Source organism: Perissodus microlepis, chromosome 23 (genome assembly GCF_051167445.1).
Source record: "Perissodus microlepis isolate ML-2025 ecotype Zambia chromosome 23, ASM5116744v1, whole genome shotgun sequence".
NCBI lineage: Eukaryota > Metazoa > Chordata > Actinopteri > Cichliformes > Cichlidae > Perissodus > Perissodus microlepis.
This window is the reverse complement of record NC_140482.1, coordinates 15,183,099-15,208,602: the sequence shown is the minus strand read 5'-3', so window position 1 is coordinate 15,208,602 and position 25,504 is coordinate 15,183,099. Positions and strand designations below refer to the sequence as shown.

The 25,504-nt window shown below is 39.4% G+C and overlaps 1 protein-coding gene across 2 annotated transcripts in view; it reads left to right on the top strand.

The window, feature by feature from the left end:
* ncam2a (neural cell adhesion molecule 2a) overlaps nt 1-25,504 on the top strand; it is a 411,246-nt gene that overhangs the window by 354,729 nt on the left and 31,013 nt on the right. For both annotated transcript variants that reach the window (XM_084921573.1, XM_084921572.1), the window contains exons 13-15: nt 5,454-5,573; nt 6,671-6,792; nt 11,090-11,264. In XM_084921573.1, the coding sequence (XP_084777699.1) occupies nt 5,454-5,573; nt 6,671-6,792; nt 11,090-11,264 (417 nt within the window). The remainder of the gene's footprint in view (nt 1-5,453; nt 5,574-6,670; nt 6,793-11,089; nt 11,265-25,504) is intronic.

Genomic DNA, 25,504 nt, shown 5'->3' with positions numbered 1-25,504 from the left:
ACCGTACTTTTCGGACCATAAGGCGCATGGGATTATCCGGTCGTTAAGTGATGACGTGACGAATCCTGCTTCCGGGCCTAAAGTAGTCTGCGTTTAATATGGCTTTTGTGTTGTTAACATGTTTAATGTTTTGTATTTTCTTCTATTTAATCTCAAAAAGCTCCTAAAACAGTCAGTGATCACTGTTTTAGCTTTTATTACCGCTAATCATTTATTTAAGCTCAGTTTTTAAAACCTTAGGATGTAACTACAGCCCAGCCCATGCAGCAGTATATGAATGACTAACCTCGTATTGTGGATGGATTATCTCAGTTGTTCTCCTGGCTGAAGTTTGGTCCTTTTACAGCATCCTGCCATGCGATTACATTTGTTCCTGACCACCGAGAACACTCACGTTAACTTTTATCGAGTGGAAAAAAGTTAGCTTGTTTATATTATGCTAACATAGCTGTGTCGCTAGCGGTCACGTAGCACATCATTATATACCAGCTAGCCAAACTTCAGTAACCCTACAAACATCACTGCTGTTTAGTTTTCTGTCTTCATTTATGTTGGAAGTGATAACAGAGCTGTACGTTTTAATTTGTTTCCAAAACCCCGCAGTCAGGACATGCTATATTGTATTTAGATAGAAGCTAGCGAGCTAACTTCCTGCTAACTTCTAACTCCGTTAAATGTCATAAATTCCATTTTCATGGATGCCTGGATGTTAAACTCAATTGTTACACCTGGTAGAGCAGAATGCTGATCATTTTATTAAAGATGAAAGACAGTTTTTCAACTCTCAGAAATGCCATAGTGATCGTTTGATATATGGACCTGCAGCGGAGTTTAGGCCCAGACACGGCTAGTGACGTCAGACTTAACGACCAGATAAGGCGCACTGTTGACAAACGGGTCTGTTTTCATACGTAAGGCGCACCGGATTATAAAGTGCATTAAACAAAACAAAACAGTCAGATAAGTCAAACTTTACTCAACTCATTCCTCTTGCTTCCTCCACTTACGTACCATTGATTCATTAATGTTGAATTCTCTGGTAGCTGCTCTATAAACACTGGAACAACAGTATATGTTGTTCTAGTGTTTTTCAAATTTTTGCTATGTAACTTTGCACTGTCCATTTTCTGCTGTAACAAAACAAATTTCCCACATGTGGGACTAATAAAGATTATCTTATTTTACATTAATGACTAACCTTATATTGTGGCTGGATTATCTCAGTTGTTCACCCCTACTGAAGTTTGGTCCATTTACAGCAATTTTCCATGCGATTGTATTTGTCAAAAAAAAACCATCGGGAACTTTTATCAAGTGGAAAAAAGTTAGCGTTCATTCTCCAGGTTCACTGTGTTATGCTTTGGTATGCTAACATAGCTGTGTCGCTAGAGATCACTAGCACAGCATTATATACCAGCTAGTCCAACTTCAGTAACCCAACAAACGTCACTGCTGTGTAGTTTTCTGTCTTCATTCATGTTGGAAGTGATAGAAGAGCTGTACGTTTTATTTTTGCCCAGAAACCTCTCAATCAGAACATGCTATATCATCTTTAGCTAACTAGCGAGCTAACTTTCTGCTAACTTCCTGCTAACTTCTAACTCCGTTAAATTTAATAAATTCTGTTTTCATGGATGCCTGGATGTTAAACTTAATTGTTACACCTGGCAAAGCAGCAACACTGATCATTTTATTAAATGGACCCAAATTACTATGAGCCGCGAGGCTCCTGACTATGGTAGCTATAACGCTCAGACAATCCATCAGGCTTCGTAGCTTAGCAAAGTCCTACTAAAACATTTTTTGACAGATTTTTGAGCGCCGTGTACCACATAAAATCGGTTTGAGGTCAGTAAACATAGCCTATATACATAGCTTATAGTGCGGAAAATACGGTACTTCTAAACGAAGTAACAGGAACCAGGAAGGTGATGAAGTAGAATTGGATTTATATACCACCTTTCTAGTCTTCACACACTTTACACTAGAGGCCGGAGTTTATTTCTATGCAAGTGCTTTATGTCTAAATCCAACACCTACATGTATGTTTTGGAATTACTGTGTCAACGTCTCTCAAGTGCCATAGATGTAGAATAAATAGAGTGGCACGATATTCTCTCCCCTCAGAGAACCTGGGTTACAATGTAACCAATCAAGCTCAGGTTGAAGCTTCAAATCCAGACTTCACAAATAATTAAAGGACTCAGGGTCTTTTATATAGAGTCAGTGAGTAAATATGAGGGATCCACACAACAGTTAAGTTATTCTCACTGTTTTAAAGATGAGTACATAAATATTAAATTATCTAAATAATACATTAAAAAACAGAAATGTAAATAATTTACTGTGAAAGCATTGTCAACTTAATCTAGTCGATAAACTAATCAATAAACTCAAATAATTAAATGACCTCCTCAAACTCGGTTGAATATAAAGAAAGCTGTTTCTTTTCTTGTCCCACATTAAATACATGAAAAACATTCACATAGATTATATACTATTGACCCTTAAGTAATTACTGCTATTTACCAGTTCCACTTTGATAAAGCACATGAACTTCAAGATAGAAATGACTCCTTCTGTTCACAGTTTCAAACTTAGTTATCAGACTGCGAAGATTATGCTTCAACACACCAGATTATCCTATCTAGCTCAAATCAATATTTCTCTCTGTCTACCTCACATACACCAACTAACACCTCATGCAATACGGTCTCCAAGTTTCCACCGTATTGCATGACCTGCCATGTGCTCCTTCAAAGCCTTGGCTCTGAGATGTTGTTGGGTCATGAAGAAACTCAAACACGTCATGGGGAGAGCGCCAGAATCTGTCTGAGCTGAAAGATCGCATTCCTCCTCTTCCTATGCTTTATGACTGCAAATTGATTTCTGAGCCTGTTGGTGAAAAGTACACCATGAGGTGAAGGATGGATGGATAGATGGATGGATGGAAAATGAAAGCCAGAGGACGAATGGTCGGGTGATAAGCGGGCCTGACAAACCTGAAGGGCTTATCACTAATATCCCCTCATTTCAGAGTCAATTACAGTATGGAGATGCAGTGAGGTGAATACTAAATAGGAAGTAGCACTTTAGCAGTGAACTTAAAAAAAAATACATACATCACATATAGGCACATATAAGCAGATAGTGTAGAAGAACAAAGGAACAATGCACAAGATTGTCAATTTAATATAGATAAATTTAGCTCTGTATGCAAAAGCAGAAATATTAAAGTGAGCCAGACTAATTACAAGCCACACCAAGTGGCGTCATATAATCATAGAAGCCATTTCAGATAACCTCAGCAGAAAATTCTTACACAATAAACCCTTCCATATAATGAGACGCCTGGCCTCGTTTCATTTGAATGCTTCTGCCCAAATTGAAATGTCCGCTTACAGCCTGGAATGAACCTAGCACGGCTGCAAATTGCAGAATTTGTTTTCAGTTCCAGGACTAAAGAACTGCAAAAGCACCTATTACCATTCAAGTATTTAATTTGTGCAGACTAACAAAAACAACAACTTTCACTCAAGCTCATTACACTACACACTCTCTCCCAGATTTTTTGAGTTGTGACGGTTATGTAAATGGGCTCGAGTGACTGTAGAATTTAAATAGGAATCTGTAATATGGTCTGATAATGAGATTGCCTGTTTTCTTCAATAATAGATGTAATTTACAGTACGAATGTGACGCATTGCACAATTCTCCGAGTTACTATCGTATTAATATTCTATCTGATATTTTACTGCGGTTTCATTAGAGTCAGAGGCACATGTACTCTTCCACCACACTGTTTGCTATGACTTTGTTGAAGGTGAGTTTCTAAATCTTCTTATGTTTTTCATTATTGATCATTTAGCAGAGTCAAGCGGTTGCTCCCTTATATTTTAGAACCACAGTTAAAGCTTTTAGTCTTGGAACAAATGACCTAAGATAGATAGAAAATCTAACTTTCATTGCATGCATCTAGCTCTCTATATTTCACAGACTAAGCACTAATAATGCATTTAAGTCAATATAAAGAAAAAAACAAGTGCAATAGATTAATTTAAACGGTTGTAAGTATGGTGGTAGAAGTTTCATAATGTCGGGGTTTCATTCCTGGCTTTTCTAGTCTTCATGTCAAAGAGTCCTTGGGCAAGATGCTGAACCACACAGACACTTTAAAAGGCTTTCAAACGTGACTTTGCATGTAGTTTATAGCGTAAAAAGTTCTATGACTGCTCAGTAAGGCCAGAAAACTACTCAGTACTAGTCTAATTAATGCCATTCTTAATGTAGATGCTTTTGGACTGCAGGAACTTTTTCATACTTCTATTAACTCTTTGAACGGTTGATTGCGCCCTCCTTTTTTCCTATGTCTGTGCTTCAGGATCTATTACCTACTGTACTTCATACAACTCAATCTTAAGGTCTCTTGTTTCAGCTAACCTTGAGAGACCTGAGTGTTACAGTGATTGGTCCAGCTGTAAATGTACAGTAAATTGTCAGAAGTATGAATTCATCAATGGCCACCACCATTAAAAAAGTGCAAACAGCTATTATGTTGACCCTTCTAGAACAAAACAGAGAAATGAACCAGCAGTGAAGTCCAAACTTTATTGCGCCTACATGATATGTTGGAAATACAGTGTGATTGTGGCTCATCAGGGGGAAATATAAAAATCCTTGCACGAAATTCCCTTCAGCTTGCTACTCGGTATCCGCTACAGCGAAGCAATCTGGAGCGAAAATGAAGAGGTTGAAATAGGATTATGAGAAAATACGGGACAACAGCAAGAGCCCATGTTTCACTACCAACCACTGGCTGGCAATTACATTAGTTCAGAGTTCCTATTAATAGTGTCAGTGAAAACAACAACAATAACAAAAGATGAATGCCAGGTAGTTCTTGGTAGTGGGGAGGGAGTTACCTTCTCTACAGGAAGTCTCTAGAAGTGTTTGGGATTCATGTGCTCAAGAGTGTGTAATACCTTCCTTTAAAAGTCCACAATTTTTAAAAGTGTGCACCATTATTCCCATCACACCAACTCTCTCTATTATAAAAGCCTGCTTTGCCAACCTGTAATTGTAGGCGTAACTGTCTAAACTAGTTAGTTTTAACAGGTCAATAAAGCATTGAACATATTTCAGTCAGACAAGTGAGATTTTGAATAATTTATTAGCAGCAGAATATAGCTATTAAAGTTTGGGATCTACACTTCCTGCAAATAAATTGGGGAAGTCATATAGGCACAGGAGCCTACAGGTGGATACTAGTTGGAGAGGTCTAAACAGCAGGCAGCAGGCTGCCATTTCCCCTTTTTTCCTTGTCTTCCAATGACACTGGAAACCCTCTGAAAAATAACCAGCTCCCTTTCTTAATGACTTGCTTTGCTATCTGCATGATGGATGGTCACCACTTGCTTCCAGGTGACACGATGTCTGTTCCTGTGTCTCTGCAGCCACAGTTGTGCTGACAGGACTGGAGCCCAACACAACATACGAGGTTCGAGTGGCAGCTGTCAACGGAAAGGGCCAAGGCGACTTCAGCCACACGGAAACCTTCCAGACCTTACCCATCCGTAAGTCCACTTACTTATTCAAATCTGAATCAGTGACGTATGCATATGTGGTCAAAAGTTTACATCCACTGGTCCTGGGCATGAGTGGTCAAATTTCCAGCAAGAATTACACCAGAGACTTGTTGATGGCTACAAAAAGCATCTTGTTGAAGTACAACTTGCTAGAAAATTCCCCCAAAAAACAAACGTGTAAAGCACACCCAGTTAGTAAGTTATTAAAGATGTATGCTGTACAATCACTCTACCCTGGAAAAAGAACACTTCAAAGAGGTCATTAAAAGTCCAAATATACCATGACATTCATGCCCATGAGGAGTATATGTACATTTCTGACCACAACGTATGGAATGAAATAATATATTATTAATATATAATAGTTTGATAGCAGTTATACTGGGTTAATTGTTAGCTACTGGCATATATCAGCTGTTAGGATTAGAAAATACAGATGAAATAAAACATCTGGAAACTATAGATCATAATAAAGCCACGTGACTGGAATGCAAACATTCTTCAGGAATCTATTCAAGGCACCAGCACCTTAGTGAAATTAAGCCTATTTGCAATCCTCTGCAGCCTTGCCATGTTTCTATCAGAGACGGCTTCCTGCTCCTATTTCTCTGATATGAATTCAGATTATTTGGGCTTGGAAATAGATCCTGTCAAATTTGTGTCTTGATGTAAAACTGCTGCATTAAAAATTATGCACTGCAGGGGTTTACGGTAAGCATTTCATTTATTCTAGCAATCTGGCACGGCGGGATTGCAGTAAATCCAGGCAAGGCCACAGGAAAAGTGTTTCCATCCTTAATAATATACAGCAGTGCAGCTTCTGAGAATGAATGTTAGAAAGAAGACCCAATTAGCAAAATACAGTGAATAATAAAAACCTGGAGTCAACATTAATTATAGCCAGGCAATGGGAGTTACCTTGTAATATGAATTTAATTCAGCTTTAAACCTTCTTTCTCCTTGTACTGCATCCTTATCTCATATGTCACGTTGCCACCTGCCCCCCTCCTTGGGAATGCACATTCCAACACACACACACAAAGACATTGTTTTACATCTCAGCCTCTGCCTCATGTCTTCCTCAGGAGAGCCGAGTCCGCCAGCAGTCCATGGGCAGAGGGACATGGGCAGGGCCTACAGGCTGGGGCTGGTCAAGCAGGACGACGGAGGCATGCCCATTGTGGAGTATATAGTCAAGTACAAGACTGTGAGTGATTTATTACAGTTAAACACAGCTGCTGCCTTCAAGTTTCTCATGACAGCCCCACTATATCAAGCCTATATAAGTGGCAAGTCCAGTTTGATACATTAATACCTTCATTAACGTATCCCTGCTCCAGTCACTCCCATCCACATTTAATGCGCAAGGTAAATAAACGCAGGCACATTTAACACAGGTAGAAGGTTCACATTTTGTACTTCCTTGTTTTGTGTAAAAAAAAAAAAAAAAAAAAAAAAGAAAGAAAGAAAAATCTTTCTTAACCTTTTTTTTGAGAAAGGATGACTGAAATGCTGCTGCAATTTTAAACCTTCATTTACTGGCCTCCATTTGTATTTCTGTATCATTAATCAGCTGGAAACACAAAGTTTAAATTGTAGTAGGCTGCTTTTAAGGGTGTTTTTCATGTCATGTCAATGCATTTGAAAGTTTTAGTGAGTCATTTCACTGCCTTTTTGTCCTCGTTGTGAAATGGTCACATTAAATCAACGGCACTACTCATTTGTCACTCGTTCATTTTTCCATCCTTAGGTCAGCAGTTTACCTCCCAATTGCTACCTTTCCAGGTAGCAAATTACACATGCTTGTTGCTTTTTGGAGAGAAACCTGAAAGGACACAGTGAAAACTGAAATACAAAGAAAGTACCATTTTATGTCCGCTTAGTGAATTACAGTAGTGCAAAAAGTCTTGAGCCACCTCATTTTGCTAGGAAAATGGGGGAAAAGGGTGAACTGATGTACTGAAATGTGCAAATATATATGGAAATACAGTATATAAGGCAAAAACAGCATTTGTACAATTCTAATGAGCTTGGAAGTGAATATTTGGTATGACCACCTTTACTCTTCAGCACAGTCTGAACTGTCTTAGGCAGCTTTCTTGTCATTTCTTTAAGTAGTCTTCAGGAATAGTTCTCCAGGCTTCTTGAAGGACATTCAAAGCTCTTCTTTGGATGTTTCTGCCTTTTGTTCTGTTCTCTGTCAACATGATCCCACACTGCTTCAATAATCTTGAGGTCTGGGCTCTGGGGAGGTCAATCCATGACTGATAGGATTCCACTGTTTGTTTTTCTATGAATGTTATGAATGTTCTAAGATTGAAAAGAAAAGCGACTGGACTTCTTTAAGTTTTTTCAAAACTGGATTATAGATGGCAGACAGTTGGTGCTGTAGACCACCCCTCTGTTCAAAGATGGTCATTCACAGTGAACATAGATGGCTTCTTTTACTCCTCTTTGAAACCATCTGTCTTCTCTGTCCAAAATGTGAACATTGGTATCCTCGAAAGAATGACCTTTGTCCTTTAGATGCCTACGTACAGCTGAGTCTTGTCCTGTCGAGGTGGCCCTTCTATGTTGTGCCATGCATTTATGAAGTGGCTGTTTGGTTTCTCCGATGTAAATGTCTGATCATTCCTGGCTGCACTGCACAGCATATACTACGTTGTGTAGTTTGTCTTTGGGATGAACCAGTTTTTGACTGAGTGTGTTGCTGGGTCTGAAGTACACTTGGATGTCGTGCTTGGAGAAGACTCTCCTGAGTTTCTCTGATAAACCTTTTACATAAGGCATGACAGTGTTGTCCTGTTTGTCCTTCTGTTTTTCCCTAGTTGATGTCTGACCTTCTTTCCCGTGCATCTTTGCTGATTTGATGAAAGCCCAGTTGGGATAACCACATGTTTTAAGAGCTTTCTTTATGTGTGTTCCTTTTCTTTCCCTTCTGTCTTAAAGGGAATGTTGATTTTCGACATGATTTTCAGATACTGTTCATCTTTTTTTTTTTAACGACACCATGTTGAGGTATGACAAGTTTTCAGCTAATAGCTCGTTGGGATCACTTTGTTGTTGCAAAATACTATTTCATGCCTGTCTCACACTGTGTAGTCTTTGGCATTTTCATAGATTCATCTAAAGAAATGGGAACAAATAATGTGTTTTTGTGGCAGGCTGCTAGTAACAAACTGACAACTTAGTTATTTTCTTTTTACTACGTTGTCTGTTATGTGTAGACACTAGTTCATCCTTTGAGTTGGGGGCCTTTTTTATGCTTCAGAGTCCAGTAACTTTAATCTGATTTGGCATAGAGAACCTGTAGTGATTGGTAACTGTTTTCTGCTGCTACACTTTTTAAGCAGGTTTCACTTGTTCAATCAATGTATTTTTGTTGTCATTGAGGCTTTTTTTTCCCGATTACTAGTCTTTTTTAACAATAAACCCATCACAGTTGGCAGATTTTAGAAACTATTTTCAAAATCAAGAAAAATGAGAGCAACAAATTCAGCAGAAGTCAGTGTTTTCTAATAGTTCCAAGTATGTCTTTTTTTTGACAGTCATTAGACAGCACACGATACTGGGAATGCCTTTTCCTTCCACTGGAGTGTGTGTGACTCTCTAGTTTGACATTTTTTCAGCTCTTGTTTCACTCACTTGTTCTAAATGGGGGTACACACGTGAGCAAGTAGTTGATATTGTGTGTGTGTGTGTGTGTGTGTGTGTGTGTGTTAAAATGCAAAAAGCAGCTTAAACTCACAAGAGGAGCGACTGAGTTGAGGCCAGGAAGCAGAATAGATGGCACTCGCACAAAAACTCTCCACAGGACTAAGTGGATTTAGGCTGGTCCAAATCTCCTATCTCCCCAGTGCTAATGTGTCCAAGCAGGCATTTCTCTGTCTCATTGAGAAAGCGGCAGAGATTTAAAATAATAAAACCATGCTGCTGAAAAGAGGGTCAGGAAGTCTCAATGAGGCTTTTGGAGGCCGAAAAGGATGCCAGTGAAGATGCTTCACACCCCACTAATCTAATGCCCCTGTCTGGCGTCAGGAACACACAAACTGCTTCACTGTGGATGGAACAGAGAGCCTGAAAGCAGACAGCATTTCAGTACGGATCGCTTTAGGCAGAAGATTCTTATCTGCGGGTATTTATAATTGGAGGTATTGACTCTATTCTGCTACCTCACTGACATCAGACATGACATTGCTGACCCTCATGAAGATTCACCCTGAAAATGTGTGTTTTTGAGTCAACATAAAACAGATCTTTGCTGATATTTTAAGTATCATCATTTCTTGATTGGAGCCAGACTTAGTTTGTTGTTGTGTTTTGATAAATCCAAACTTGAAATTTTAGGAATGTTGTTGTCAAAATGTACAGAGTAGGTCAGGGGAGAGGTACTAGAGTGCGTATCTATACCGATCTGTAGAACACGGTGGAGGCTCTGTCATGTTCAGGATCTGCTCTCTCAGTTTATGAGGTGGCCATAGAACAGGTTATCTCCTAGTTTGAAAGTTAGTGGTTTGCGCTTTGCTTGCTCCAGCCTCCAGTCTGCATGCCTTGCAGAAAATACTGAACCCTAAGTTGCTCTCCAATGCGTTCATGGTCGAGTGAATGTGTGTGAAAGTTAGATAGAAAGCACTTAGGTATTACAAAAAGTAACTGTGTGAATGAGTGTTAATTTGTGAATGAGGCATGTTGTATAAAAGCTTTTGAGTGTTTAAGTAGAGTACAAAAGCACTATATAAGAGCTAGTCCATTTATCATTTCTGCCAGTGGTTTGGGAATCTTATCGAAATAGATGGAGTTGCGAATGCAGAAAAGTACAGGGATAGAAGTGATAAAAGTAGCTTAAATAGCAAGCCCTACAGTAGAAGGGACCTGATCCATTGGTTGATGTGAGTTGGCATGGAGATCAGCTGATCTGTTGGGATTGCTACACTCAGTTTTTGCACAGACTCGTTAGTCAGGATTTTACAATTCAGATGAAATGTTGCATATTTTTAAGTCCTGCACCTTGACTTTTGTAAAATCCCATTTTTAGTGGTTCTCAAACTCAGGGAGGAAAAAAGTGCCAAGGAGGTGAGACTAATAAGCACACAGTACAGTTAGCATGCTTTCAGCGCCACGCTCTCAGACTGACTCTTCAGTTTCCAGTGCTTTGTTTGCAGTTGGTTTCTTTATGAAGGCTCGGGAAGGAGTAGAGACAAAAGGCTGAGGCCACAAAGAGAACTTGTGTGATACCGATGACAGGCTCAGGATTACTGTTTCTTTATACCTATTCAGACACATCTGTGGGGGCGTTTCACAACCGAGCCTGATTGTAGTAACTCTCAAAACTCCCAGATTAAAAACACAAAGGGTAAATTGCTGTTTATCAAATACAACAACACTTTCTCTGATCGCCTTTGATTCAAAGTGAAACATAGAGCTTTGATTAAAACCAGGTAATAAGGGTGTCTTTTGATACTCTTTATCTTTCTTATCCCTCTCTTACCCCCTCCCTCCGCCAGGATAAAGAGGAACAGTGGATGACCAAGCTCGTTCCAGGTGCGAAGGACCATGCCTTGCTGCACCCGCTCCAGTGGAACACGAGATATGAAGTGGAAATCACAGCGCGCAACGTGAAAGGCCTGTCGGAGCCCACCTTCTATCAGTTCTTCATGCCACAGAAACCTGACATTACAGGTAAAAGCATGATAGAGGAAAACTTCGGCTTGTAATTTGCCCTTTTTTAACATTTCCAATTTCTCATAGATGCCTTCTTGAGTTGCTCTTAAATGCCTTTTGAACGTCCCCAAAGAACACTTTTGAACTTGTTGTGTTAAGTGGTGGGTTATTCGTGCCACTAGAAGGAGCGCTGACGATAACAAAAGCAAGAGAGCAAGACGTTCCAGTCAAGATAAAGCGAGCCTGAAAACGCAGCAGGCCTTGTTGCCGCTTTGCTTTCTGGACAAATGATGCTGCTGTCATCTCAGAAATAGTGCCCCGGCCTCTCCGGCAACAGATTTCTCTCTGTATGATTGTCGAATGGGGTTTAAATCCCACAGGGAAGCACTTTACTCCGAAGTTTTTTAGAGATGCGTTGAAAAGCTGAGAATTTTTCCTCTGTGAAAAGCCAAAACGTCCTTAGTTTGACAGCCTATTGTCTACATTTGGCCAGTTTTTTGAAGGCATAAGAAAAAGTGAGCAAACAAAACAACTAACTGGAGAGTTTGGAGAACAGATATTAAGTGTTAGAGCAATACTCCACAAAGTGAAAGAAGCTGTAAAGGATGAACTATTCAAACTAGTAATCTCTAACAGGATCATGCTCCCAAAATATATTGTACCCGGATAGCGATTTCCATTATCAGGATCACGTTTTCAAACGATTAAGGGAAGAGTGTTTTGTTTTGTTTTTTTACAGGAAGCTTGAGCAGCAGCCTTGACTTCAGTGCATTAGTGCAGTCCCCTTTAAAACTGCTTCAGGGCTTGTGCACACCAGTGCTTAGTCGAGACCACAGGTTTTCAAGCTGAGAGACAAGAAGCACACAGTTGCATGAGGTGAAAGGGACAGGTGGATGTCGGTGTCCCAAAAACAGAAAGACTATAAATGTGGCCCATTTAGCGACACAGTCAGCAGTTCCAGACTGTAGTCACTGCATGGATTCACAGTGATCGCTGGGACAGCATTGGACAGTATCTTTTCTATACAAATGCTGTTGAAATAATAATGAAGTAGTTTGCTTATAGTATTCCTTTTGAGTCTTTATAGATGAAAATAAGAAAAAGATTTCTTTCACTTTGTTTTCACGATGCTTCGCCTTGGAGTAACCCATCTGCTTCTGTCTGCCTACCTGAGGCTGATGCTACATACGCTGAAGTCCTGATGGGGAAAAGAGAGTTGTTTTCTGCCTGTGAAACTTGAGCCATGCTGCTAAAAACATGGTAATATGATGGAGCAGTAAAAGTGGATGAAACTTGGATGTGGAAAGCACCTGTGGTTAAATTCGGTTCAACTTAGGTTTGTTTAGAAAGCACCAATTAGGAGCAGAGTTGCCTCAAGGGGCTTTATATTCTAGGGTAAAGACACTAGAATATTAGAAACGCAGCACAAAAGACACATAGACAATATAGGAAAAAGCCAGAGTTTCATAATTACTAATGATGAAAAGCAGTAATGGTGTATAAACAAATGGAGAGTGAGAAGAAGTGAGTGAAGAAGTGTTCAGTGCAGCATGGGAAGCTCAAAGCAGCCTAGGCTTAATGCAGCATAACTAAGGAGAGGTTCAGGATCATATGATCTAACGCTAACTATAAGCTTTATTAAAAAAGGAAAGTTTTAAGCCTAATCTTAAAAGTAGAGAAGATGTCTGTCTCCCAAATCCATAATGGGAGCTGGTTCCACAGGAGAGAGGCCTGAAAGTTGAAGCCTCCCATTATACTTTTAGAAAATCTAGAAGCCAAGGTGAAAAACATATGATCTGTCTTTCTAGTCTCTGTCAGCACTTCAACATTTGGATCAACTGAAAGCTGTTCTGGGAGCTTTCAGAGCCACCTGATAATAATGAATTACAGTAGTCAAATCGAACTTTTTTTTAGGATATGATCTCAGAAAATGAACAACAATAATTCTGCTTAGAAATCATTGGAAAAAAGTCCAGAACATGTCAGTCTCATGTGTTTGGACATTCTATTCAAATGTCCCTGGATAAAATGCAAGCAGGAACTAAGGGAAAATTTTACATATTTTATGTTGTTCCAATTACTGGTCAAAAAAAGAACCTAAAATGTAAGGGATGTAAATATTTCCCAACATTATAAGCTGAGCGGTGGTTATATAGCAAATGGCCAAAAAAAATTTTCTTGTAATGATGGCATATCAAAAAATAGCATTTGGAGAATAGTCAGCAATCTAACTGTAGATTTTAGCCACTCATCATGCAAAAATGGCAAGTATTTTCTGCTTTAAGATTTGTCACCGTAACGAATGTGCCTTATATTATTGTATTTGCCCTTTTGGCATTTGGCCAAACATGTCAAGATGCTAATATTGTTGCTTTTTGTTTTTATCAGAATTATATTTTTTGACTGTTCTTATTTATGCTTTCACCTCAAGGTTCTTGTAAATGTATCACCATTCTCCTGTTCAGGTACTCTGACTGTTGGCATCCTTGCTAGGGCTTCATTCTCGTCTGCTCTAATAAAAACAGCACAAGTATTACAATCACACCACGGTTCGCTTCAAAGAAACCCAGCAGAGCACGAGTGAAAATACCCTCAGGCTGTACTTTTCTTCTCTAAAATATCATTCTTTTCTTCTTGTTTTTTCTCGCTGTTTATCTTATGGTCCTCCTGTGGTGCTGCTTTGCAATTCTGCTGAAATTCATTGAGAATGGAGCGCAGATGGAACGTCTCTAGTCGAGCTCGCTTCTCATTTGAAAGAGCGACACGCACACGGTTACATAAGCCAATATACAGACACAGATAACTTCTTCAGCTCTTGGTCTTGGGTATTCTTATGTCGAGACTGCGCTGTTCTGCTGCATAACAGTGTATGTGCTTGTTTCTCTCCTGATAGTTTGACTTGAGCCTTCTTGTTTTTTTGTTCGGGGAGGGCAAAAAAAGCTAGAAAAATATAAAGATAAAGATGGTTACAGCTACTGCGGCATCTTCTGTGTAGTATTCATTTAGATTTGGCTTTTTTCTTTTTGTTTGTTCTAGGGTTATCTTTAGAAATAAATGATTATCTTTTGATTGGAAAACTGTTATGATTTACTGCTAGTGTTGACTAGCAAGTTGAGCTAGCTTCTATGACTGTGACTGTTTCTTAATTGTGATACTATTATTATATGATACACACTATGCAAGTACACTATGTAGAGTACTTGTATAACATGTGAATTTAGTGAGAGTAGTGCTGTCTTAAACTGAACACAGCAAAATGCTCACTCGAAGTAACAGCTGCAATTTTGACCAACTATTTTGCTAGCTGTAGTATGTTTTTAACATATGCAACTTAACCCTTTAAGACCTACCATAGAACCAAGTCCGCCAGAGCTTATATTATATTTTTACATGTTGTGGAGCCATTTTTGGGAGCATTTCAAGTTGATATACATCAATACAACCATTATAGCCCAAATTTTAATAATATGTCTGCATTAAGTGCATAGTAATTACATACATTGCAAAAAAGTGCAATAAACTACAAAAAAATTTAAAATCGGTTTTGTTTTTTTAACATATATTTCTAGTTAGAGAAATTTAAGAGGCGTATCCCTCAAAACTGTAAATACAAAAAAGTTGCAAAAAATAGTTTCCCACCACATGAAATTTATTTTAAGTGTCTTCACAGTTTTATTTTACAAATACACCAATTTTTATATACTGCAGGAAAAACTAAAATAAATATTATAATGCAAATTTGCAAAAAAACAGCATATGCATCAAAATAAACTATTTCCAGCAGTGCAATATGAGTCCTAAGCATCCCAGAAATGACACAGAAAGTTATAAAGTCAAACATAACTTTTAAAAACACCAGTATAGGCTCATAAGGCCCTGATGGTAAAAAAACTAAATTTCCGCAAAATGCCGTCACTTCCGGTTTCGGGGAGGACATGGAGGACATGCAATAGTTCGAGCTGATGGACGTAGGAAGTGTTACAAACAGCTGATTGGATCGGCAAAGCGTGTTTCTGGAATATTATGTTTTTGTTGATGCAAGTGCTTTTTATGCAGTTTTTGCAAAGCCATATGTGGAAGCAGAGGCGGAGGCAGACATTTGATACACCCGGGGCTTAGCCCTAAAGGGTAGTATGCATGGACACCTTAAACTAGTTTTTTAATTAAGCAGCAAGGCAGAACAAAGTCGGGGCTGTATCAAGACACAGGGACTAAACCCCAATTCAACCAAACCAAGAACTGATCCGGAATTAAAACAGGACTACAACAGTTCAAAATCAGGACTACTTAGGACTTAACCAAAACAGAACCAGAATCAGAACTAGATGATAGTAGCATGTCTGTGAAGGTTCTCAGTCATCCAGTAACTTAAAGAAGTCCAGACGCTTTTCTTTGCAAGCTCCTTTGACTAGATGATAGTAGCACTATTCTACCAAAGTACACTATTTAGATTGAGAAAGGTTTATATAATTATTTAGCCTTGTTGTGCAAACAAGCCTGTATAACTTAATAAATATAGAATTTGAAAAATAACAAACCTAAAAAGAAACACTAGGTACGAGATACACGAGTACCTATGATACGGTGATACTTTTGGTAAACAACCATTTGACTAACATGTCTATCTCACCTGCTCTTGTTCCCTCTCTGTTCTGTCCTCATTCTCCTCTCTCTCCCTCTTTGTCCTGACAATCAAGCCAAACACCAACATCATCAAATATACAGTTGAAACCAGATATTTACAAACTCTTCAGGTAAAAACACAAACACTTTTTTAATTGTAACATCAAATCAGACTAAATATTTATTTTTTTTAGACTGATAAATATAAAAAACATAATTGTTAAATTTTAGAGTAAAGAGAGAAATTATCAATTGTAAATGGCACCAAATTGTATTCAAACTTGAGCCACACTTATGGAGCTCCACAATTCTTTTCCTGGTGTTTTGGTTGACCTCTCTTGATTTTCCCATGTCAAAGAAACAGGCTCTGTGTTTTGCCTTATATGGATCCACAGGTGTTACGTCCAATGTTGGGACTAACGCGTTATTAAGTAACGCGTTACAGTAACTACGTTATTATTGTAACGCGTTATTAAGTAACGCGTTACAGTAACTACGTTATTATTGTGGTAACGAGCACGGTAACTAGTTATTATGCCAAAACCGGGAACGCGTTACTGGGATTTAGATAGGCTCGTTATTCGTTACTTCGTGTGGTGGCTATCGCGGAGCTTCCACAGATTCAATAACATTAGCAAGTGGTGGAGGCCAGCAGGTGGATGAAGGAAAAGGGAGGCAAGAGGAGAGACCCGAAGCGGCCGCTGGTCCGAGAGTGTCAGGTGAACTGAACTTCAGGTAAGAAGTTATGACCTGCAGTCCATCTGGGTCAGATATAAATATAAAGTTTAGTTGGAGTTTATTTTCGTTATGCTGACTTTTTCGTACTGCGTGCTAGCTAGCATGACGGAGTTTCTATACAGCTGGGTGGGTGCTATGTTACTGATGTTGAACTTTATTTTGTTCATACGGTTAATTATTAGAGTTGCCAACCGTCCCGTAAAAAACGGAATCGTCTCGTATTCAGAGAAAATGTTACGCATTTTGTATTGAGGTGAAAAGGAACACAGTTTGTCCCGGACTTCAGCTACAATGAAAAAGACACAAAGCTGGAGTTATTCTGTGTCTTTGCTGCACAGCTGCCTCTTCTTCTCTCATCCTCTCACCCTCCCTCTCCTGTTTCTACTTCAATCATGAAACTGATCAATGATCAGCTGATTGGCTTTTCTCTCTCGTTTATTTGTCGCCCTCTTTGCGCCAGAAAGAGGAAACCAGCGGCTGTCGCGCTAAACAACAGCAGCACTTTTAAGCTTGATCAGCTGTTGTTAGAATGTATTTAATATTAATTTCTAGTATCAGCTGATGTTGGCTGGAGCCACAGCTGTAAAGCTGCTGGTCATGATATCGGTTTGGTTATGTGATGAGAGGGAAACATGCAGATGAAACCAGGAGATGTCCTTACTGAATCATCAGAGCTGTGATGGAGAAACAGGTTTACCTTTTAGGTGACATGAATGAGTTGAAGGGAAGTTATGAACTGTTTCTGAGAGACAAATAACACCAGGATCCTTTTCTAAGTAGCTGACAGCTGGTAACTGTGCAGGGGCGGGTCTAGCAAAGTGTTGCCAGGGGTCCATGTAGGGCATTAAAAGGGAAAGGGGGGCACAAGGAAATACTTTCTTATTCTCATTTAAAATGTCTCACTTTTAAAAAAATAATTATCTGAGTCTTACAACAATTGATAGATTGATACATATATACCATCAGAACAGTGTACATCACTGTCACAACAGTGTTTATTTTCATTCAAAGGCTTTATGATTTTTCCTATAATGGTGGGCCGGTCTCTAGTCAAAATGCCCGGGACGATTTTTTTGTCCCAGTCCAGCCCTGTATGCAGCTCATCTTCAGTCCGGTGTTACCTACATCTTCCTATTCAGAAGGCAGAATTTCCGAGTTCCTAGTACAATCGAAAACACCACGACTGCAGTTTTTGTGTTGGATGTAAAAAGCAGGCTAGGATAGAATCAGGTGTAGGATTTCTCTCGTGGAAATGTGCACACTATTTTTTCCTTTCTATAGGTGGCACAGTGCACTTGTGGCAAGTAAGAAAGCTAGAAGATTGGCAATCTTGCTGGGTATCCAGTTACAGAAGCAACACATTAACAAGAGAATTCTGAGTAAAACCAAAGTTACTTTCCCTAGTAACTAGTTACTCTGAAAGTAACGAGTAACTTGAAGTAACTGAGTTACTTTTGATAGAAGTAACTAGTAATGTAACTAAGTTACTAATTTAAAGTAACTTACCCAACACTGGTTACGTCCCCTGGCTAGTCTAGGGGGTTGAAGGGACGAACATAAAGGTGGATAGTGAAGGAGGAGCCAAGATGGTAACTTTAAAAGGTTTATTTAATGCTGGTGATGAGATTTGGGTTCAGACTGAGGTATAACTTCAGGGAGAGCCAAGGCCAACATAACAAACAAAACATCCCTGATGTAAAAATAAAAGAAACTTACCTAACTCCAAAGAAAACAAAATACACAACCTATAACCATAACCTACCTAACAACACATAAACAGGAGAAAACGGGATGTCAAAAAAAAAGGCAGCTCTCCCCTACAAGCAGTCTGAACATGAAAACAACAATGCACATACAAATCACAAAGGCATGCAAGCCTGTACAGGTATGGCAACCAAAATGGCCAGAGGGCACAGAAGCACAGCTCCACAGGCCTTAAGTAGTGCTCTGCTGATTAACAATTAGCCGGACTCGGAGCAGCATCCAATCAGGACAGAGGAGGTGGAGCCTAGACAAAACAAAGAGTTAGTAGGGAGAAGAGACATCCTCCTGGGGGATGTAACAACAGGTGTGCCACCAGTTTACTCACATGGACTCTACTAACCTATCAGAAGCTTCTTCAGCTCAGAATGAAATCGTCTGGAGTTTTCTTATTAATTAACAATAAACTTAGTGTACATGTACTCCTAAATTTGATGAAAGTGAAAAAAGAGACAGCTCTCTCTCTCTTTATTCTGACATTTAACTAATTCAAAAGGTATTTCAATATTTATTTATCCAAAACAAAACAGGTTTACTCTAAATTGATGTTGTACAGTAAAAAAAGTTCTTGTGTTTCCATAAAGTGTATGTAAATATCTGGTTTAAACTGTGAATACACTGCTGTGTATTGAAATTCCTCCTGTTTGCATTGAAATATACTGAACAACATACAAAGCATAATATATAAAATAACATCTACCAGAGTTTTTTCTATGAAAGAAGCCCCTTATGTCCATTCTTGTATATCAGTACATAGGGATGGGTATCGTTTAGGTTTTATCCGATACCGGTGCCAAACCGGTACTTTTGAAACGGTGCCGGTGCTTAAACGGTGCTCAAACCGGTGCTTAAAAAATGGAGAACACAAAATTGGTCCAGAAACCTCTCATGTTCAGCTGTTTTTTTGTAAAAAGATAACAATGTTAGCCTTTTTTGCAGCTATAGGGGATATATGGTATCACTCTTGGCTGGAAGCAGTGCTTAAACAATGGAAAAAACACAAACTTTGTCCAAAAACCTCTCATGTTTAACTGTTTTCCACTTTTTCTTTGGTCATTTTAGCCTTTTTGGCCAGGGTGAAGGGAGCATCTGCCATCAAACAAGAAGACAGCCGCATGTAACTACGACAGTGTTTGCTAGTTCACCTTACATGCATTAATTTAATAACGTGGTTAGCCTACTCAACGTAAATTACACACGAACAACATTAAGCTACTCACACAGAGAAGAACGGCTGCTGCTGCCATCATCATCCGTCATCATTTCTGCTACACTGGCAGGGCTAGGGGCCAGGACTCTCCTCTTCGGGTTTTTGGGGGATGTTGCTAACTCCGGGTCCGATAACAGGCACCACACCCGCAGTAGATGTGCACGGTGTGAGGTCTCGCAGCAAGCTATCAAATACAGCGCATTTCTCGGCTTTTAAAAAAAACGCTATGCGTCGCCAGGTGTTTCATCGGATTTGAGGTGTTACCTCCTTTGACAGTATCACAGTATCAGCTTAAAGCACTTGTTGCAGGCATATTTTGCTGTGAAGTACAGCCAGACTTTTGACCGCTTCGCCTTGGGCATTTTTAATCTGTAGCTCTGCTCTAAAAGAACGTACGTACCTGGACCCGCCTACTATCCTCGGAAACGTAAAATGATTGGCTAGAATCTAAAGTGTATCACAGCTCAGGAAAAAAAAAAGCACCGAAATAAAGCGCCGAAATGTGCGCTGCTTTTCGATCTGGTTACTACCGTTTATGACAGAATCGGTGCCATCATGGCACCGGATACTGGTACCCATCCCTATCAGTACATTACTATGGGCTCAAAATGTGGTCATAAATATTTTGTACTTGTAAATCAGTTTTGTATTTGTAAATCGGGATTTATATGTGTAAAAAAGATTTGTGTTTGTGTAAAAAAGATTTGTGTGTGGCCTTAGCCAAAAAAAAAACCCTGCAAGTTACAAGTACGAATTTTGACCCTATGTTTCTTCCTTTCATCTGATTGGTCAATGTCATGTCAATCACAAATGTAACAATCCAATCAGAGAACAGATGGGTTTGGCTGTCGGAGGGGCGCTTTTTTTGAACTGCAGGTCCTTGAAGGGAATAAATGCCCTTTTACATGCCAACCCAGCATTTTCCTTCATCACCACGAAGGAAAACAGTCTGTGGTCGTCCGAGTTTGGTGATTTCTGTGTCACAGGTCTACGTGTTTAATACAGGGACTTCCACAGCCTTTTCGACAGCGCTGCGGACCGCGGGGGGGGCAGTGTTTTGGAAATGACAGTCTTCATTACAAAGCTTTCTTCGTTACGAATTAGCATACATGTTTTTATTGAACATTTGAAGAACTAGCAAAAAAAACAGAAACTCTTGTAGAGGACATAAAGTCAGAGATAGAAACGACAAGCAGCAGGTGCATCTAGTACAGGTAGCTGCAGCACTTCCTGCGTCCGATGTGAAAGGACTTTTATGCTGCGCACTGTGACTCACAGCAATGGTCCCGGGTCAGCCCTGAGTTTGTGTTAAACTAATCCTAAAGTAATAATGGTATTTCTAACCACTGATATACCACAGATTTATCCTTTCAACAGCTGCTGAAAGTTAGGGGACCTAACTGCTATCGGATATTTATATAGAGATCCTCCAGCTTCAAACTGTATTACCCTTCAAGGACCTGCAGTTCAAAAAAGTACCCCTCCGACAGCCAAACCCATCTGTTCTCTGATTGGATTGTTACATTTGTGATTGACATGACATTGACCAATCAGATTAAAGGAAGAAAAATAGGGTCAAAATTCGTACTTGTAACTTGCAGGGTTTTTTTGGCTAAGTCCACACACAAATCTTTTTTACACACACACAAATTCTTGTTACACATAGAAATCTTTTTTACACACACACAAATCTTTTTTACACATACAAATCTTTTTTACGCACACACAAATTCTTTTTACACATACAAATCCCGATTTACAAGTACAAAACTGATTTACAAGTACAAAATATTTATGACCACATTTTGAGCCCATACATTACTGAAACCGATTTATTTAGCCGTGGAGGGTAACAACTGAAAATAGGAAATAAACACACATGTAAGCTAAGACTCTCTAAAGCATACCTTCCTAAAGTGTGGGGCCCGCCCCCTAGAGGGGGTGCAGAGCCATTGCAGGGGGGGCGCGGCATGAAAAGGGAAAAAACACTTGTTGTAATGACTAACTACTCCTGACATTTTGGAGATGTTAGCTCTTTATACAGTAAAGTTACAGTGGGATACAAATAACATCAGGCTGATCCTGCCACGATTTGTTCCCCCTGTCTAAATCACGGACAAACAGTATCCTACAGCTGTTTATGTTTCTAAACCCATTTTACACAGAGAGGCATTTTTTTGAAAAATGTATTGATAGCAATGTTGAACATTATTACACAAGAAAAAAAACAACTACATGTAAAATAATTACACTGTGACGCCTCTGCCTTTCTAAATGGAAGGACAGTAACTGTGTGTGTATGTAAGCGTGTAAAACCTGAAGATAGAGACAAAATACTGTTAAGCTGACTATCTGCCATTCTGCAATTCATCTCATGTAAACAATAACGTGGCGCACAGCTGACGTGAAAAAAGGCACATACCTTTGACGTTGCGTGACGAACTCCGTATTGCTCGTCCACACTTAAACGTAAAAAATGAGTTTTAAAAATTCTCCGTTTTCGGTGATTCGAAACGCCGTTTATGTGTGGACAAAACAGCTGCATTTTCAAAAATACCCGTGTAGGTGTGGACGTAGCGTAAAAGAGTTAGTAGTTTTATTTTCTTACTACCTGCAGATTACTTGTATTTGCTTAATTGTTTACTAAATGTTTGAGGTGTGAAATAAACCGCAATGGAGCAAAATATGGGTGTGTGTGGTTGGAGGACGTGTTGGTGCGTGCGTGCGTGCGTGCGTGTGTGCGCGTGCGCGCGAGGGGGGGGGGGCGCGAACATTTTTCTGTAAAACAAAGGGGGGCCCAGCGAAAAAAGTTTGGGAACCACTGCTCTAAAGAAACAGCATTGTTGTTGTTCGGCTTTTCATTTCGCCATTTGTTGATTCACTTGAAGAGCAAGTAGCGTAATATGGGTCAAGTGATCAGTTTGATATCAATCTTTCGTGATACACCGTCATATTTACATTATTTGTACAGTACGAATGATTTGCTTTGGTACCTGCTCGAACTTCAGTTCTCCTCTGTCTGCCTGGCTGCGCTTCTCCAACAGCGCACTCGCAGGCAGCAGCTCCCCCCGCCCCCTCGTTCAGTCGCTGAGCTCGGATCATACCAATATTAGGGGGGATTTACGCACAGTCGTAAATTCCCACAGTGTGCACTATGTGCTTCGAATATTGTGTGTACTTTTTGTTTTATACAGTTGTCAGCCAGGCATCTAACTATGAAAAAATTACACTCCAAAAGACCCTGGGCTTCTGAAAAAACAACCCGGGCTTAAGCCCAGTAAGCCACCCCCCCCCCCCCGCTCCGCCCCGCCACTGTGTGGAAGGAAGCTGTGACTTAGGACAAGCTGATGGCATAAGATGTAAGTACAACTCCTCCGGTTTCATATGCAAAAAAAATTATTGCGCCAGCTTACGTGGTTGCAGCGCTACCGGGATTTAAAAATAGTTACGCAAAACAGAGCGTGCCCGCTCCGACCTTGTCAAAGGTTAACAAACCTTTGACAAACCTTTGAGAACACAGAAATTTAATTTTCCTGAAAGGGAATAAGAACGTTGTTGTTTAAAAACATTGCTACTTTTAGCTAACTACAGTGTTTTGTTTTACTAAATCCTCCACAGTTTGTTAAACATGCACTTATGCAAATGCACACGTGCACAGTAAAGCAAAAATATATACACTTTGAATACACTTTGAAGCTGGAATATATATGAAGCGATACAGACACATAAAAATGTTTTTTCTTTCATTGATCCCATGCACTTCCCCCTACAGACCCCAATTTCACATGTGATTTAAAAGAAAAAAAATCAAAGGAAGGCTGCTTCAGTGTTGTTTTGCTTTCTTCTCAGAGCCTTTTACCGCATCCATTTGTGCTGTTTTGGATGTTTGCCTCTGTCATTATTGCACTGGCTAAATAGCCTGTAAGAGTGTGGGCTTCTTTTCAAACAGCAAACAAGACAAGGGAAACGGCAAGCTTAAGGCGGGTCACTTCGATTGGCTGTCCTATCTTGTTAGGTGCATCGTGGGAAAGAGCCTGGGAGAGAGAAGAGGGTGAAATTGGGAAAAAACACTTTTCCTCCTAATGTGTTTGTTTGAAAGAATAAGTCGGCTGAGCTTTCCAGCTACGAAGGCAATAAAGGGGCTTACAGTAGACACAGAGGGTAGGAAGCTGTCATGTCCCGCAGCAAGGATGGAGCAGGATTTTCACAGAGAACTCAGTCATTTATCAATCATTGTCTCATGGTTATATTTCACAGGACACTCTAATTACTCCCATTTCTAAACCACTGACCCAGTCCAGCTGATAGCTTAGTTGTATCTGTTTTAAGGTTTAACTTTCATTAACCAAAAGCATCTTGATACTTCCGGACAAAATCATATTGATTTGATCATACAGCTTTAGCAAAGAAAAAGGGAAAGACTCCACCTTTACATTCTCTGCTTCAGTGACTTAAAGTAGACATAAAGAAGTCCATCTATCCCAATGAACAATATTAGAAGTGAAATCTCTCCTAGTCTCAGTTGCGGGCCATCTTTCTAATTCACTGCATTAGCTTTTTCCTCTTCTCGTATAAACACCATGGCACTTAAGGAAAGAAACATCCAGTTGTGTTTATTTCTTTTTTTTTCCCAAAACAGAAAATATGGTCAGGCTATATCGGTACCTTCTATCTCCCAGTAGCCATTCTCTCCTCAGTTCTCTCTCGGTGTGTTATGCAGCTACTGTATTCAGTATGTGTTTTCTTTTTTTCCTCCTCATCCATCCGCTTTCTCCATCCTATTTTAGTTTGTAAAAGGCTGAATAACCTTCTTCACATCCTGCTTACAGAGAATTCTTTAAGAAAAACACCATTGATTGCAATACTTTTCAATTTACTCCCTTTCCTTTCCATCTTTTTATTTTAGTTTAGTTTTTTCTTTCAAACGAAAATATTTTTTTTCACCTTCTCAACCACTAAGCTGTCCTTCTTCCCTACCCAGTTACAACATTGTCTCTCTAACACCAGTTTGTATTTATTTATTTATTTATTGGCTTGTCAACCAAACTGCTTTCTTGGTGGAGAGATTTTTGCAGTCTCCTTTTTCAAATGAATTTAGATGTTTACACAATGGCTTGAAAGCAGTTGAATAGTGAAAATCACTGATTGAAAGCTTCTGATCGGTATCCCAGTCATGTTTCTGTTGGTCAACTTGGGAATGAGAAAAGGCTGGATTTTGGAATTGCTACATTAATGCATAATTTCATCATTTATGTTCAATCTAAGCTCAAGCTCCAGCTTTAAAACTCACTGCTCAGCATTAAACGCAACCATAAGATAAGATATAATAACTCTTTTTATTTCATTGCACAGTCACAATTAGTACAGTAGTACAGTGAAATTGGAAAACTGTCCCACATGTTTTCCATGTTATTTTATAGGCACGTTGTCCCACATGTCTATAAAATAACATAAAATAAAATGCTAAAAACAAAAAACTGGTACCCTATTTATGCTGTCAGAAGCAACTCCTTCCGGTTCCTGTTCAATTAAAGCTAGCTTTCTTTTGATTGGCTGCCCTTCAAAATCAAAAGAATTGAGCACAGCTCCACTTGCGCTCACAGCCAGACCTGTGTACCTGCGATCACCATGTAAACGATTTCCGCATTTGTCAGAGCACAGAGCCAAGAGTAGAAACAAAATATCCAGAATTGTGTTTAGAGAAGTCTAAAGTCTGAGCTTTTAGATCATGGACTACTTGAACATATGCTGACCTCATTATTTGAAACTTCAGCTGTGTTCAGTTCAGTCATGTGAAAAACAAAGTTTTTAAGGGACTCTATACGGTCCTCTAAATAAGTAAGTACACCCATTTTGCTTATATACAATTAGTAAAAGAATGAAGTGTGGCTTGTTTGGAAGGATTTCCAAACTAAACAGAGCGTCT